General features: G+C 35.1%; 1 protein-coding gene across 11 annotated transcripts in view; it reads left to right on the top strand.

Annotated features, from left to right (window-relative positions):
- Positions 1-15,876, top strand: part of MBD5 (methyl-CpG binding domain protein 5) — a 459,856-nt gene that overhangs the window by 360,572 nt on the left and 83,408 nt on the right. For 9 of the 11 annotated variants that reach the window (XR_012375710.1, XR_012375707.1, XM_073884217.1 and 6 more), the window contains 2 exons: positions 1,160-1,333; positions 11,918-12,588. Coding sequence is in view for 9 of the 11 variants with exons in the window: in XM_073884217.1 (XP_073740318.1) it covers positions 12,476-12,588 (113 nt within the window). In the remaining 2 variants the exon portion in view is untranslated. The remainder of the gene's footprint in view (positions 1-1,159; positions 1,334-11,917; positions 12,589-15,876) is intronic. The other 2 variants (XM_073884204.1, XM_073884213.1) reach the window with 2 other exon arrangements.

The raw sequence follows: 15,876 nt of genomic DNA, 5'->3' as shown, positions 1-15,876 counted from the left end.
TTTCTGAGGAAAAGCGATGCTCAAGCATATGTACACCGTGTGCTATAAACATTCCCCTGTCCTGCTCTGGCCTAAAACCAAAAAGAAAAAAGAACAAGTAGGCTGGCTATCAGGAAATACCCAAAGATGGGGGAGCACCCTGTGGAGTAATTATGGTCCCGGATGTGGTTCTTACTCTTCCAATTAAAGAAAAAGTCGAGGGTGCCTGGCTGGCTCAGTCAGTAGACATATGACTCTTGTTCTCAGAGTCATGAGTTCAAGCCACATGTTGGACATAGAGATTACTTTAAAAAATAAAGAAAATAAAGAAAAAGTTTATTTGCCATTGCTCTCATGGGTGATGGGCCTCTAGGTTCTGATACAGATCACCTGTATTTACAAGAAATTAACTTATAAGCCAAACATAACCCATTTGTCTGTTTATTTGCTTTCATTGACTGAAGTACTTGTACATGATATCCAAATTATGAACTTAATGATATCAAAGCACCTATGAAATCCAACAAAAATCAGAAGGTTGTTCATTACCTTGGAAAGAGAACAAAATGAGCTACACTGTCCCAAGGATTATTTTGCCCTGACTGAGAAAGAACCTTGTCAATGTCTCCTTCATGTCTAGGAGAAAATAGAGTAAGGAGTGATAAGGCCTCAAGTACACTTTTGAAAGTTCTTATAATTTTTTTTTCTTATTTGCTGAAAGGAAACAATGTTAAAAGTCGAGGGGTGGCATTTTATAACTCAATAATGGTAATGTACAATTTGCTTCCATAATTCTTTGATCCCAAGATGAGTTCTTGAGATAATGCTAATGTGGTATTACCGATGATGGGGCTAAGAAAGAAGAGGCGATAGAAGATTAAAGTTGGGTGAGAATTCTGTGTACTCTCTGCCTCCTCTAACTCAAAAACCACCATGGTTTCGGTCCTCTCAATTTTATCAAGAAAATTAACTGTTTGCTCTTGGTTTTAGCTGCTTTACTAGCACTCCTTCACATACTAATAATGCATGATGATCCACCGAGAGTTCATTCTCCACCGCTGTGAAGAAACTCTGAAGTGTAGGTTAAGTGGTCATTTAAAAAAAAAAAAGTAAGCTGTACTTCTTGTCAAGGGCTACAGTGAGTCCTTCAAGCCTTATCTCAAGGTCCTTTCTATTCCAGAGGTTGGAAACCCAAGTGCCTACAGGGGCCAGGCTGGTGGGAATGAAGCAGAAAGCTACTGCACTGAACTGGAGAGCCAAGTCCTTTCGGAAGGAGCAGCCACTGCTCCGTTCCAGATAATTGTTGCAAGGCGGGCATGTTGACCTAGTGTTACTACATTGTCCAGGTTCTCAGGTAAAGCAGGAAATACAAATGTTCATGTGAAATCTTTTAATTTAAATATTGTCAACTAATTCACTTTTATTATTATTCTCGAACTGTGTACGTGCCAAACACTGCCACAGGTGGGATTTGGCCCAGAGTCCTCTTGTTTGTAACTTGGTCTTGTATTTTACTTAACTATTTGTTAAATTAGAGACTTTATTTTCTACAGGTTTTGCTTTTCTTCAGCACGTTCTTAAGATATACTCTATAACTGGTTTTATGGTTCTGAAACTCCCTCCCTCTCCAACCTGAATACTTAGTGCCTCAGCTTTCTTTGGCTGCTCCATTTTCTCTGCCTCCCTCAGCATTCCAGAGGCAGTCCAATGCTAAATGGAGTTTCCTTGAGACACTTTTCATATGACACCACAAAACATCTGCAGGTATTACTACTCATTCATTTTGTTCCTGATCTGTGGGCTACATAAACACAGTGAAAGTTCACTTATTTCATGGGACTGAGAGATTGTATGCTTTGGACTTCTGTTTTTAGAATCCACACAGAGACAGTACTCCTCCTCTTCCTTCTGGAGAGACCTTATTAGTTCCCTTTTACATTTAATTACATTTGTTGGAGGCATTGATTAGACCTGAGTGTTCCTACGTATTGATACATATTTAGAGACAGTGTCTTTGGGTGGGTTTCTACAATGGCTGAGGAGTCTTCCTATTTCCTCCTTGATTAAACTGATTTTCAAGGTTACTAGGGGGCACTATTACCTCTCTACAGAACTGATTATTCCAAGTAGCAACTGGGTATCCATTGCCAGATGAATTGAGGAGTGCTAAACACTTGTAAGTAAAAGAGCATATAAATATTAGTTGTTTAAATATGTTATACTACCCCAAATGGGCACAATTCGTAATTGTCTCATTCTTTTTTTTTCCAACACTGATTTCTTTAATTAATTTTAAATTGAAGTATAACTGATATACAACATCCTATTAATTTCGGGTGTACATCATAGTGATTAAATGTTTTCATACCTTACAAAATGATCCCTGTGATAAATCTAGTTACCATCTGTCACTATACAAAGTTATTACAATATTATTGACTATATTCCCTGTGCTGTACATTACATCCTCATGACTTGTTTATTTTACAACTGGAAGATTTTACCTCTTAATCTCCTTCATGTATTTTGCCTACCCTCCAATCCCTCCCCCTTCTGGTAACCAAAGGTTTATTTCCTGTATCTATGAGTTTGTTTCTGTTTTGTTTTTGTTTGTTCATGTTTTTTTAGATTCCATAAGTAAGTGAAATCCTATAGCATTTGTCTTTCTCTATCTGACTTACTTCACTTAGCATAATACCCTGTAGGTCCATTGATGTTGTCACAAATGGCAAGGTTTCATTCTTCTTTATGGCTGAGTATATTCCATTGTTAATGTGTAGATAGATAGATAGATAGATAGATAGATAGATAGATACATTATTCATTCATCCATTAATGGACACTTAGGTTGCTTCCATATCTTGGCTATTTAAATAATGCTGCAAAGAACATAAGGGTGCATATATCTCTTCAAATTGGTGTTTTCATAATTGTCTCGTTATTAGTACAGTTTTGGGAAAAAACAATATTGATATACATCATTTCTCAGCAATATTTGACCTGTATATATTGAGCTGTTCCTGGAGTAGCCACAATACAGTAATGTACAGATAAAATGTGAAAGTTACTCCTTAAATGTGCTCAGTTTACTCTAAAATATATTATGTAAATGCAGACATGTATTTTTTATAAATATTCTCTAGGAGAAACTTCACTATACTACAGAAAAACAAAAATAGCAAACTCTGCTAGTGGCTAATATACAGAAAGAGATCATAAATAATATTTCCCTCAGCAGTATAGTGAGTTTATCAATTAGCTTATAGATGTGCTGGTATAACTTATTATTATACTTAAAACAGTTCTCTAACTTTTTTTTTTATAGAATACATATTTGGGAGCTAGTGATTGTATACTTTTTAGCTTTTAAGAAAGTGAAATGGGAGCACCTGGTTGGCTCAGCCAGTTAAGCCTCTAACTCTTGGTTTTGGCTCAGGTCCTGATCTCAGGTTCATGAGATGAGCCCCACCTTGGGCTCTGCACTAAGCACCAGTCTGCTTGAGATTCTCTGCCTCTCCCTCTCCATCAGCCCCTCCCCCTGCTTGTGCGCACTCTCCCTCTGTCTCAAATAAATAAAGAATGCATAGTAAGCATTTTGTACATATGTATACCGACCCTCACTTTCCACTTCCTTAAATATTTTTATTTTAATTATTTTATTTATGTATTTATGTATTTATGTATTTATTTATTTATTTATTTATTTTTGAGAGAGAGAGAGAGAGACTGCATGAGCATGGGGGCAGAGGGAAAGGGAGAGAGAGAATCTTAAGCAGGCTCCACGCCCAAAGCAGGGCTCGATCTCACAACCCTGAGATCATGACCTGAGCCAAAATCAAGAGTCAGTCATTTAACTGAGCCACCCAGGTACCCCTCCTTAAATATTTTTAAGAGCACAAAGGGAAGCTTTAACTTGAAATTAACTTTCTCAATTGCTCTTTCTTTGCAGTTATGTAGAATGGCAAGGGTGAAAAGAAAGCTCAGTTATGTATAGTAATATATGTGAATTACTGGATATTATAAGGAGGAATTACAAGGGGTTACCCAGTTTAGACTTGGAAAACCAAATAATGGTTGGGGAAACCAGGGAAGACCTCTCTGAGGAAGTGACATTTAAACCGAGATAAACAGAAGTTGGTTTAATGAAGAACAAGAATGTGGGGATGGGAGATGTATTCCAAGCAGAAAATTAAGAGTGACACTCTGAAGCATTTTAGAACGAATCAAAGGGATAATCTTAAATTTTTTTCTCGTATTTAGAACATCCAGGTTAATGTAGCATTTTATATCTTTTTCTCTAATTGGCTAAAACAGAAGGAGAAATAATAGCATAATACTAGGCACAAAGCTTATGACTATTTCCAATAAAAAGTTTCCTTAATGCTTTTAAAGACTAGGAAAACATTAATTGGCTGATCTATGGATATAATATTTAGTTTTTTGGAAATAATATTTTTCCTAATTGAAAAGCCAATACATTTTTACTATGGAAAATTTTGAAAATACAGAAAAGCAATGAAGAAAATAAAAATCATTCATATTCTTGCTAGCCAGAGACAACCACTGAGAGGGTAGTGCTGCTCTATCCCACATCTACATATGTAACAGCATTTTTGTAAATGAAGATTTGTAATTATACATGCAACTTTGTAGTATATACAACATCCTATTAATTTCAGGTGTACATCATAGTGATTAAATATTTTCATATTTGTAGTATGTTTTCTCACCTGACAATATCACGGATCTTTTCCAGTGCTATAAAATTTTCCATAACATGACTTTAATAGCTATGCATAAATAATAACAACTTGGATACTTACTGTGTGCCGGCCATTGGTTTAAGACTTTTAACTTGTATCCACAGAACAATTCTATAGGGCTAAAATCTGTTTCATAAACGAAAGAAATTTTAAAACTTGCCCCAGGTCACAAGCTAATAAAGGGGGGGGAGCTACATAGTAGCTTCTCAATACGGTAATTAATTTACATAAAATGCTGTTTTTAGACCTTCCGGTTGTTTTCTGTATAATTTTTGGCTGTTTGAAAAAATAGGCATGATTTTGTGGGTTGCCAGTCTAGGTTAGGTTCAGCTGGGCCAGCTCATCCCTGTTTCACATGGTGTTGACTGGACTCACATGTCGAAGCCCTTAGCTGGACTGGCTAGACTAGCAGGACTTGTCGGTCTCCACCTGGATTCTCATTCTTAAGCGGGCTAGCTCAGGTTGTTCTTGTGACAATGGCATTCCAAGAAGCAAGAGTGGAAGATGGAAGGCCTCTCAAGGTTTAAACTCAGCACTTGAACAGTAGTACAGCCATCAAATTCCATTGGTCAAAGCAAGTTGCAAGGCCAGCCCAGATTCAAAGTGTGGAGTAATAAATACTACCTCCTGATAAAAGGAGCTACAAAGTATTTCAGGCCAATTGCAGTCTACTATACTCAACATTTAGCTCTCTGAAGGCTAGAATGTATAAGTTGCTTAACTCTGGTAGCTAGAAATGGATATAAATAATTCCCCTAACCATAGATGGGCATAGGCCAAGATGCCTGTTACCTTGACTTTAAGAACTGGCCTCATTCTGAGGAACCTAACCCCGTACCTTCCAAGTTTGTGAAAAAATGTAACCTTCCTACATAAATATGATCCCTCATGTATAGGTTGTGAACGTTTACACCTTTCTGCACAAAAAGTGCAAAGACGTTTGGAACTAGAGAGCTTCAGTCATCAGTCAGGAAAGATGTGCTTATGGTACCCTGACACAACTGTATAAAACGAATGTAAATGTGCTGAGGTAGTTTGGGCTAAGTAGAGCCTGAAGGATAGTAGAGCCTGATAGAGCCTTACATCAGATGCATCTAAGAAGTATGTTTTAGAAGAAGTGGCTGTACAATGAAGATAAGAACCAAATGACAATAATAACCAAAATGAATATAGGGATAATCTATGGGGAAGTTTTTTAAAAATGAAAAAATATGTAACTGCAAGATAAGTGTGCTCATAAATAAAAATGCATATAGCTTGAATAAATAGGTGAAAGGTGAAACAGATGGGAAGGTTGGATGGGAGGGCTGGCTAAGTGCTGTGAAGGAGCTGTTTGAATAATTGATATGAGGGTGAAAGATAATTGGAAAGGAGAAACGTGATTTAGGGCTGCTCTAACAAGCACAGTTTAACTAATAATGATGGAAAGATTATGAGTATATCCATTTATTACCCAGTCAAATGATAATAATGTTGTAGCCACTCAGATATTACTTTCCAAAATGCTAATGCTGATGTTATTTTTTAATCCAATCATACCTGTTGTGGTATATACATATTATTTTGGAATTTAAGTATAGAGGTAGGTTTTATGTGAGACTTGTTCTCAGTTGGAGAACATGAGGCATTCACTTGCAAATGTTGGAATGGAACAGACTTCTTATTTAACTTTAAGTATTTCAAGGGCTAAGGTGATAATCATAGCATAAAAAGTATAAATGATGGCTTAGAATTATATAATATATGAAACATTGGTATTTTACCTGATTTACATAGTCTTACCTTGATAAATCAGCAGTTCATCTGGTATTCATTCTATCCTACTACGCATCCAAGGAACTCCACTGGGCACAAGATCAATGTGTGATGTCATTTTAAACATTTTAATAGAATTTACTCATGATATCACATGACTGAAAAATCTACTTATTATTTTTACCATTAGTCAAGTTTGTGTGACATAATTCAGAAGATTTATAATGTTTGATGTTATTTGGAAAGATTTATGAAGAATAGCTACTTATTTGTTTTCATGATGTCATAATCTGATAGTCTTCATGATGTTCTGTGAAAACTTTTAAGATATACATTTAATACTGTATTAAGTAGTGAGTGTATTCTTAGGTTGACAAGAATGTCAGTAAAGCAGATGAAGAAAAAAGGTCTGTTGCATTAATTAGCATCCTATTGAAATAAAAGTTTAATTTTTATATTGTTGGATTCATTTAATGGTTTCTTTATTAATCCAATTAAAATGTGTATATAAACTACTTCATAAATAAAACTGATGCACTTTACAAATAAAGCATAAAGTCAGTTTGTTAATTTTCTTAAAAGCCCTATCATACTTTCTACACAGAAATTATCACTCAGAGACTATGAGATCATCAGGGACAGATCTAGAGCAAAAAATCTTTTGTATATTTTGTCAACATTAATACTCATTGGCTTCTTCTAGCCTCTTTTAAAAATCTCTTTCATTTTAGATGCATGTATTGCTAAAAAATCTTACTAAGCCTACATGGCAAAAATCAGAATATAAAACTATGTTGACTAATTAGAATATGCATAGTCTTCAGGAAGCACTTAAGCACCTACTGCAGGCCAGGCACTACCAGGAACTAGGAATAGAGATAGGAAGGACCTAGAGAGACACGTCCCTGCTGTGAGGGAGTTTACATTCCTCTGGGAAGAGATAGCCAATAAACAAACAAATAAATGATAACAAACAAATGGATGACAAGAGGTATCAGTGACTTAAAGTCTGAGAGATTACCTATGGTATATAGTATAGTCTCTTCCAGGACGTGACATCTAATTTGAATTCCGAATGGTCAGAAGAAGCCAATGCAAAGAAGTAAATCTAGCCACTAAATTCAGTTCACCAAAAGCCAATTCTCAGACTAATTTACATATTGAAAGGAAGTAGGAAAATAAAAATGTTGGTAAAATTGTGGTAAATCTCCTCAGAACGTGCACACACACACACACACACATCACTTTTTGAATTATATTATTGTTGCTGCCAGAATTGTTTGTGAAATAAATTTAAATCCTGTCCTAAGTGTAAAATCGATCCTTGATCCTGAGTGTTAGTGAGATGGAGGTACCTTTCATATCATGATATCTTTTCTGTTTTAACCTGTGTCTATTAGGTTTAAACCAAGCCATATAAACAAGGTCATAATGGAATTTCCAGGGGAGATGAAGGAAAAATGTTGTGGATATGTAATTTCCTATGTTAAATTAAGAAGAGAGGAGAAACTATTGTTTTTATAATATCAACTATAAAAATAAAGCTTGACTAAATCTTGAATGATGGGTCCATGTAAGTGATAAAATTATCAGAATCTTAGAGGCAAAGAGAAGATTTTCATATTTAGCAGAAGAGGACATACAGGGGTTTCAAAAGTTTGAAAACTATGGCCTGAAGTGCTTTCCCAAAACTACCCTTTTGTCACTTTAAGAAATTTGTCAAGGGTCTTAAAATTATGCACCTCTGTTTTAGCAAATAATTCTCAGTAAATTAGCAAAATGGCTATTGATTTATGTACAGATAGATATATTTATCTCAGATTTACTTGTAGTTGTGAAAATTCAGGAGAAAATCTATGTTCACAAAAGGGAAGTAAATAAATTATAGATATATAGATATAGACCCAAAAATTCTATCCAGCAATTCAAAGTCATATTTTGGAAAAAATATTTAATGCCATAGTAAAATGCTCAGGATGAAAATAAAGTATAAAGTGGTAATGATTCAGTATTTAAAGGAAAAAGATGCATTTATAACATGGAAAAAACTTGGAATCAGTGCAACTTTGGAGAGCAATTTGGCAGTATCTGAAAAGTTGAGAATGTGCAGACGCCACAATCTAACATTAATATGATAAATATACCAATAGATGAATAGTTCTATAATCATATGACACAATACCATTCAGATGTTAAAAATTAACAAATTCGATCTATATATCTGCAACAGAGATAAATCTATGTATCTCAACTGAGATAGCTTTCAAACAGTGTTGGATTTTAAAAAGCAAGTTGCAGAATGATATATATGTATAATAGTGTTTATATAAAAATTTTAAAATGCATATAGCAATACCAGATATTGTTTACGTATACACATAGGGAATATACCTATAAATGCATAGCCTAGAAGAATGAGGACCAGATTCATAATGGTGGTTGCCTTTAAGGTGAAGAGAAGGAAATAGGACTAAAGAAAGATGGGGTAGGGGAGGAAGATAGTATTTAACTCTATCTGTAATAGTGCTTTATTTTTAAAAATAAGCAAAACTGATAAAATGCTTACATTGTGAATTTGGAGTGGTGGTTTATTGTTTGTTATTACAAATTCTTTTTTAAAGTGTGCTTTTAAAACTTTCTAAAAACAATGATTGAAAGAAAGTATGTTCAGGTTTGCAGTGGTTATTATTCAACAGTGAGATTACAGTTCAATTTTAATTTCACCTTCAAACATCTCTGAATTTTCCAAATTCACAAAATGAATGTTGAGAAAATCAGGGCCACTTGCAGATAAATAAATGAGAACTGTGTAGTTACTGGACCTTGCTCTGTGAGGAGTCCCTAAGGCCCTTGCAATTGAGCTGCTTCTAAAAGGCTGAAGTATCAGCAAAAAAAGGATGACCCTCCCAGGGCCAAAAGGGAGTAGAGGGCTGGCTGCCTGCATAGTGTGGAGATATAAAACTGCCATGTCCTGGGAAGGAGGCAGGGGCATTAGTCTAAGCCAGTGGGTCTCAAACTTGAGCATGCATCAGAAACACCTGGAGGGTTTCTTAAAGAACAGAGTGACCCCTAGAGTTTCTAATTCATTAAGTCTGGGGCCAGGCCTTTGCATTTGTATTTCCGACAAGTTCCTGGGCATTATTGACAATAATGATGTTTGTCCCAGGACCATGCTTTGAGAACTGCTGGTCTAAGCAAAACCCAGCCATCAGATATTTGTATTTTTCATTACTGAAATATGAGAGAGACATATTTGGCAGGAATCAATCCAGTGTTATTATCTGGCAGATCCACAAATTAGTTAATGGACTGAGCCAGCCTGTCTCAGGGAAGTTGGAGTCACATACAAAAGCAGGCAAACAAACAGAGAAAAAAAAAAAAAAAAAAGAAGGAAGGAAAAAAGAAAGAAAAAAGAAAATAGGCATCAAATGATCAGAAAGCTCAAAAGTAGGGAGAATGAGAGCTGGTCCAATCTAATGATCACAGACCACTGAAGGCATTTTATTGGGAAAAGCAGGGTAATAAAATGAGCATGAAAAAGGACTATTTAAAAAAAGCAGGTTCAATAATCTGGGTCTGTTACTATTTGACAAAACTGGGAGTCCAGGATGGTATGAAATTCATGTCTCTTTCCCATCTTTCATTAGCACTGGGAACTCCACTGGGCAGGACTGACCCTTCCTTGCTCTCTCCATCCTTTCTTATCCTTCCTCCCTCTTTTCTTTATATTCTTCCACACGGAACAGCTCTTTAATGCCAAACATTACACTGGGCTATGGATAAAGAGGTGCCTCCTATCTTTGTACTTCAGCCACAGCATAGTACCCTGTACCTAGTAGCTGCTGACTGTCAAATAAAACATGAATAAACACATACATGATCAGCAGGGGTCATGGTTAAGGTGCAGTGAATGGGAGACAAGTGGGTCATTTCTGTGAGAAGCATAGACACAATGGAGTGGCCCCAACAATGTTAAGTTAGCAGCTTGAGACACATTGGGAATGATACTACTGGGCACTTTTCTTTATACCCCACATTTTTCCCAATAAATTTGTGCTACTTTTCCCATTGCTTGTTGATGTTTACAACACCCATGCACAAGGTTTGTACTTTCAGCTAAATGACATTTATCTGTCTCAGAGTCCAGGCTGCAAATACAGCATATGCCTGAATACATGATGCCTTTTAATATAAGGCATTCTCCTGTTTTCTCAATAAAGATAGGCCCAAAAATGTTTGGGGCTAACTTAAATTGTAGGCTTTTAGGAATGTAGATAAAGTAGTTATGTGTCTATTTACACTGTTTAATGTGTTAAGTTATGCATACATATTTTAAACAACTAAAATATAAATCTTTTTTTAACTTTTGAAACCATTTTAATATTTTCATATGAATTTTAAGTCCTTTAACACAGTCTTCCAGAGCATGTCATCTTCACCTTTAGTTAAGTTGTTTGAGTATAGCATTTTTGAATCTGTGGATAATGCTGTCACTGGACATTTTATCCCAAGCCACATGTCCCACTCATATAACACTAGAATGATTTTTTTATTCATCCTTTAGTATAGTTTCATGAGTCCCACAATGTAATTACACACTACATATTAAATTGATTATAGAAAGTCTTGTATACCACCAGAAATAAGGCTAGCAACTGTTACATCACATTCTCCATTAGGAGTAAGCACTAAATCTTAAAAATTTTATTTGCCATCTCTTTTTACTTAACAATTCCATTAAGATGACTTCTTTCAAGCTTTCCACAGTAGCACTGATTGCTGGTGTCTCAAGCCAGTATATTTTCCCCAAGCAGCACCTTGTGACTTAATAAAGGAATTAAGAGAGTACCCCATAATAGACAGGAATTTGTAAATCTTAACTATAAAGCAACTCCCACTCTTATATTCAAGAACAGTGGGGGGAAATCTCTTGTACTTGGAAATATACTGTATATTTTCTTTTAGTTTTTTCTTAAAAAAAACACCTTTTCTTCTTTAGGCCAATATGATGATTAGAAAAGAAAAGTAAATCATAAGGGCATATACAATTAAAGAGTGATAAAATGTAACTGGATTTTATAAAACTTTCCAGTTGTCAGAACATAAGAGGTGATAGATGCATTTTTATTGTAAGAAGGAGGGTGTGTGTGTGTGTGTGTGTGTGTGTGTGTGAAATGCCACTATTATGTCTATCTCTAATAATTAGAAAGTTACACATGGTGAAGAGCAAACAAATTGGTTAACTGGAGTAAGTGGATCAAGTTGGAAGAAGAAAACAAGACAAATTTGACATGTGATTTTGATGGCAGAGAACATCAAAGTGGTTTGGTGCACTTAGCAGTTTATTCTATTTTTAAATGTGTGCAGCTTCTCAGTTTTCAATATTAAATATAAAGTTTATACATTTACATATGTTTCAGGCTACATTGTTGGAATTTTGAAGACATGAAAACATCAGATGAACCAACCTACAACATCTTGGATTCAGATTGGAAGATGAAGAAAAAATTTAAAGAATGTGGCCTCTAAAGGCGGGTAGTACCTGGAAATATTAACCGACTCACACTGTAAAAATGAGACCATTCTCTAGACCATAGAGGTTATTTTAGTCTGACATCAAGGTTCAAGACAAAATGTTGAACTAAAAACTTTATACTCCTCCCCTCCCCCAATTCAGGCAGGTACCAGCATTGGTGAATATGATTTTCCTTAGTCAGAGGCACTCATTTTTACCCATGTAGACCATCCTTAGGAATTAAATATTGTTTATTTATAGATTATAATGGGAAACTGATTTTTTCCACAATGGCAGATTTCAAGGACTTGGTTCCAAACTGAGCCGAAGCTTCCCAATGCATTTTGTACAGTCTGGGAAAAACTGTGCTGCATTGGCCATTTTTGAAGGCCATCATGCCCTGTAATATAAGGATATCATCTTATTGCTGATATCTTTGGAGAGTCCCAAGCAGACACAGAAAATGAATGGAGGCAAGGACTGTGACGGAGGGGACAAAGATGGAGGTCTTCCAGCTATACAAGTTCCTGTGGGTTGGCAGCGTCGTGTGGATCAAAATGGAGTGCTTTATGTCAGGTGAGCCACCTTATTACCTTTGTCACCTCCAAGTGTGCAATCCTGTAATTAAGGAGGTAGAGACTGTTCCTTTGAGGGAGCAACATACCATCACTGACAGCATTTCACATAAATTTGAGTAAATGACCTTCATGCTAGAAATACTCAAGTGTTTCGTTCTGTACTGTTTTGCAATGTAAATTGCCTTAGGTTACAAGAGAGATTTTTTTATGCATTACTTGTGTTTATATAAGGTGTCATTCCGCTTATCTCCGTAACAAGGATAAAGAAAAATATGAAGATTTCTAAAAGGAACATATAAGCATCATTACCACGTTCACAGGAGAATGTAAAATACTGGAAAGAGACCTGATATCTCTTGACAGTATTATCCTATCCTTCTAGTGCTTCATATGGCTTTTCTGATGTAAGGCTGAGTGTTTTTATCTATAGGCAGTTTCAGTTATGAGTCTTCTTAATTCCTGATATTAATGAAAAATAATTTCCCAATTTTTTCTGTGCAGTTTTTAATCTATTCCATTGCATATAATAGTAACAAAGAAAAAATCATGACGGAGATGGCTGTTCCTCTCACAAGTAAAAATCATACAAATAAAATGCAAATGCCTGCTCTTTTTAATTTTGGTAACATATATCTTGTGTACAAGTTGAATGGAAAAACTGAACTGTTGACAAGAAATTTCAGGGTTTTTTTTAACTGACCTATAATATTGCATTAGTTTTATTAGTACAACATAGCGATTCAGTATTTGTATACATTATAAAATGGTCATCTCAATAAGTCTAGTTACCATCTATCATCATACAAATTATTTAATAATTACTGACTATTCCCTATGCTGTCCATTACATCTCTGTGTCTTACTTATTTTATAACTGGAAGACTGTACCTCTTAATCCCCTTCATGAATTTTGTCCATCCCTCTACCCATCTCCCCTCTGTCAGCCACCAGTTTGTTTTCTATATCTGTGGTCTGTTTCTATTTTGTTTGTTTATTCATTTGTTTTGTTCTTTAGGTTCCACATATAAATGAAGTTATATAGTATTTGTCATTCTCTGTCTGACATATTTTGCTTAGCGTACTACCCACTCCATTCATCCATGTTGTCACACATGGCAAGATCTCATACTTTTTAATCACTGAGTAATATTCCAGTGTGTTTGTGTATGTGTCTGTGTGTGTGTACCATATCTCTTTTGTGCATTCATCTATCTATGAACATCTAGGGGGCTTCCATGTCTTGGCTATTACAAATAATGCTGTGATGAACAAGAAGTGCAAATGTCTTTTTGAATGAGTGTTTTCATTTTCTTTGGTTAAATGCCTAGAAGTGGAATTACTGGATCATATGGTATTTCTATTTTTAATTTTTTGAGGAAGCTCCATACTGTTTTCCAAACTTGCTGCTCCAATTTACATTCATACCAACAGTGCACAGGGTTCCTTTTTCTCTACATCCTGACCAATACGTGTTATTTCTTATCTTTTTAATGACAGCCATTTTGACACCTGTGAGGAGATATCTCGTTGCATTTCCCTATAGATATGATGTTGAGCATTTTTTCATGTGCCTGTTGGCCATCTCTATGTCCTCTTTGGAAAAATGTCCATTCAGGTCATCTGTAGATTTTTTAAATCTGATTGTTTGTTTTTTTGATATTAAGTTGTATGAGTTCTTTATATATTTTGGATGTTAACCCCTTATTGGATATTTGTCTTTTTGTTTGTTGATGATTTATTTCAGTGTGTAAAGAGCTTTTTAGTTTGATATAGTCCCTTTGTTTATTTTTATTTTTGCTGTCCTTGCCCGACGTGAGAGATCCAAAAAAATATTGCTAAGACTGATGTTGAAGAGCTTACTGCTTATGTTTTCTTTTAAGAGTTCTATGGTTTCACATCTTCCATTCAAGTCTTCAATTTTTGAGCTTATTTTTTCTGTGTGGTGCAAGAAAGTGGTCCAGTTTCACTGTTTTTGCGTGTAGCTGTCCACTTTTCCTAGCAACAGTTATTAAAGAGATTGTCTTTTCCCCCATTGTACACTCTTGCCTCCTTTGTTGTAGATTAATTGACCATATAACCATGGGTTTATTCTGGTCTCTCTGTTCTGTTCCATTGACCTGTGTATCTGTTTTTATGCTAGTACCATATTGTTTTGATTACAATAGCTTTGTAGTATAGTTCAAAATGGGGATTGTGATTACCTCCAGCTTTGTTCTTTCTCAAGATTGACTTGGCTATTCAGGGTCTTTTCTCCTTTATTTTGTTCATTTGGGTCCTCTCTTTTTTTTTTCTTGATGAGTCTAGCTAAATGTTTTCAATTTTGTTTATCTTTTCAAAGAAGCAGCTCTTAGTTTCATCGATCTTTTCTATTTTTTTTTATTTTTAGTCTCTATTTCATTTATTTCCACTCTAATGTTTATTTCCTTTTTCTACTAACTTTGGGTTTTATTTGTTCTTTTCCTCGTTCCTTTAGGTGTAGGATTAAATTATTTATTTGAGATTTTTCTTGTTTCTTGAAGCGGGCCTGTGTCACTATAAATGTCCCTCCTAACCCTGCTTTTGCTGCATCCTATAGATTTTGGAATGTTGTGTTTATTTGTCTCAAAATATTTTTTTATTTCTTCTTTGATTTCTTCATTGACCATTTGTTGTTCAGTAGCATGATGTTTAGTCTCCATGTGTTTGTGTTTTTTCAATTTGTCTTCTTGTAATTGATTTTACATTTGTTTTATACTGTTGTGGTTGGAAAAGATGGTTTATATGATTTCAATCTCTTAAATTTACTTATTCTGCACCCTGACATCATGCTCCATTTGCACTTGAGATGGAATGTTCTATACATATCTTATAAGTTGATCTGGTCTAGTGGGTCATTTAAGGCCACTGTTTCCTTATTGATGTTCTATCTGGATGATCTATCCATTGATGTAAGTGGGGTGTTAAAACCCCCTAATATTATAGTATTGCTGTCAGTTTCTCCCTTTGTGTCTCTTAATATTTGCTTTATATATTTAGGTGCTACTGTGTTGGGTACATAAATATTTGCAAATGTTATATCTTCTTGTTGAATTGATCCCTTTATCATTTTGTGATTTCTTTTTTTTATCTCTTGTTACAGCCTTTGTTATAAAGTCTATTTTTGATATAAGTATCACTACCCCAGCTTTGATTTTGTTTCCGTTTGCATAGAATATCTTTTTTCATATCTTCAATTTCAGTCTGTGTGTGTGTCCTTAGATCTGAAGTAAGTCTCTTATAGGCAGCATACAGATGGGTCTTGTTTCTG

The sequence above is a fragment of the Callorhinus ursinus genome, unplaced genomic scaffold (genome assembly GCF_003265705.2).
Source record: "Callorhinus ursinus isolate GAN/ISIS: 27379988/994484 unplaced genomic scaffold, GSC_fseal_2.0 scaffold2, whole genome shotgun sequence".
In the NCBI taxonomy this organism is placed as follows: Eukaryota; Metazoa; Chordata; class Mammalia; order Carnivora; family Otariidae; genus Callorhinus; species Callorhinus ursinus.
Note: the sequence above shows the minus strand (reverse complement) of the source record. Positions and strands in the feature narration are given on the sequence as shown.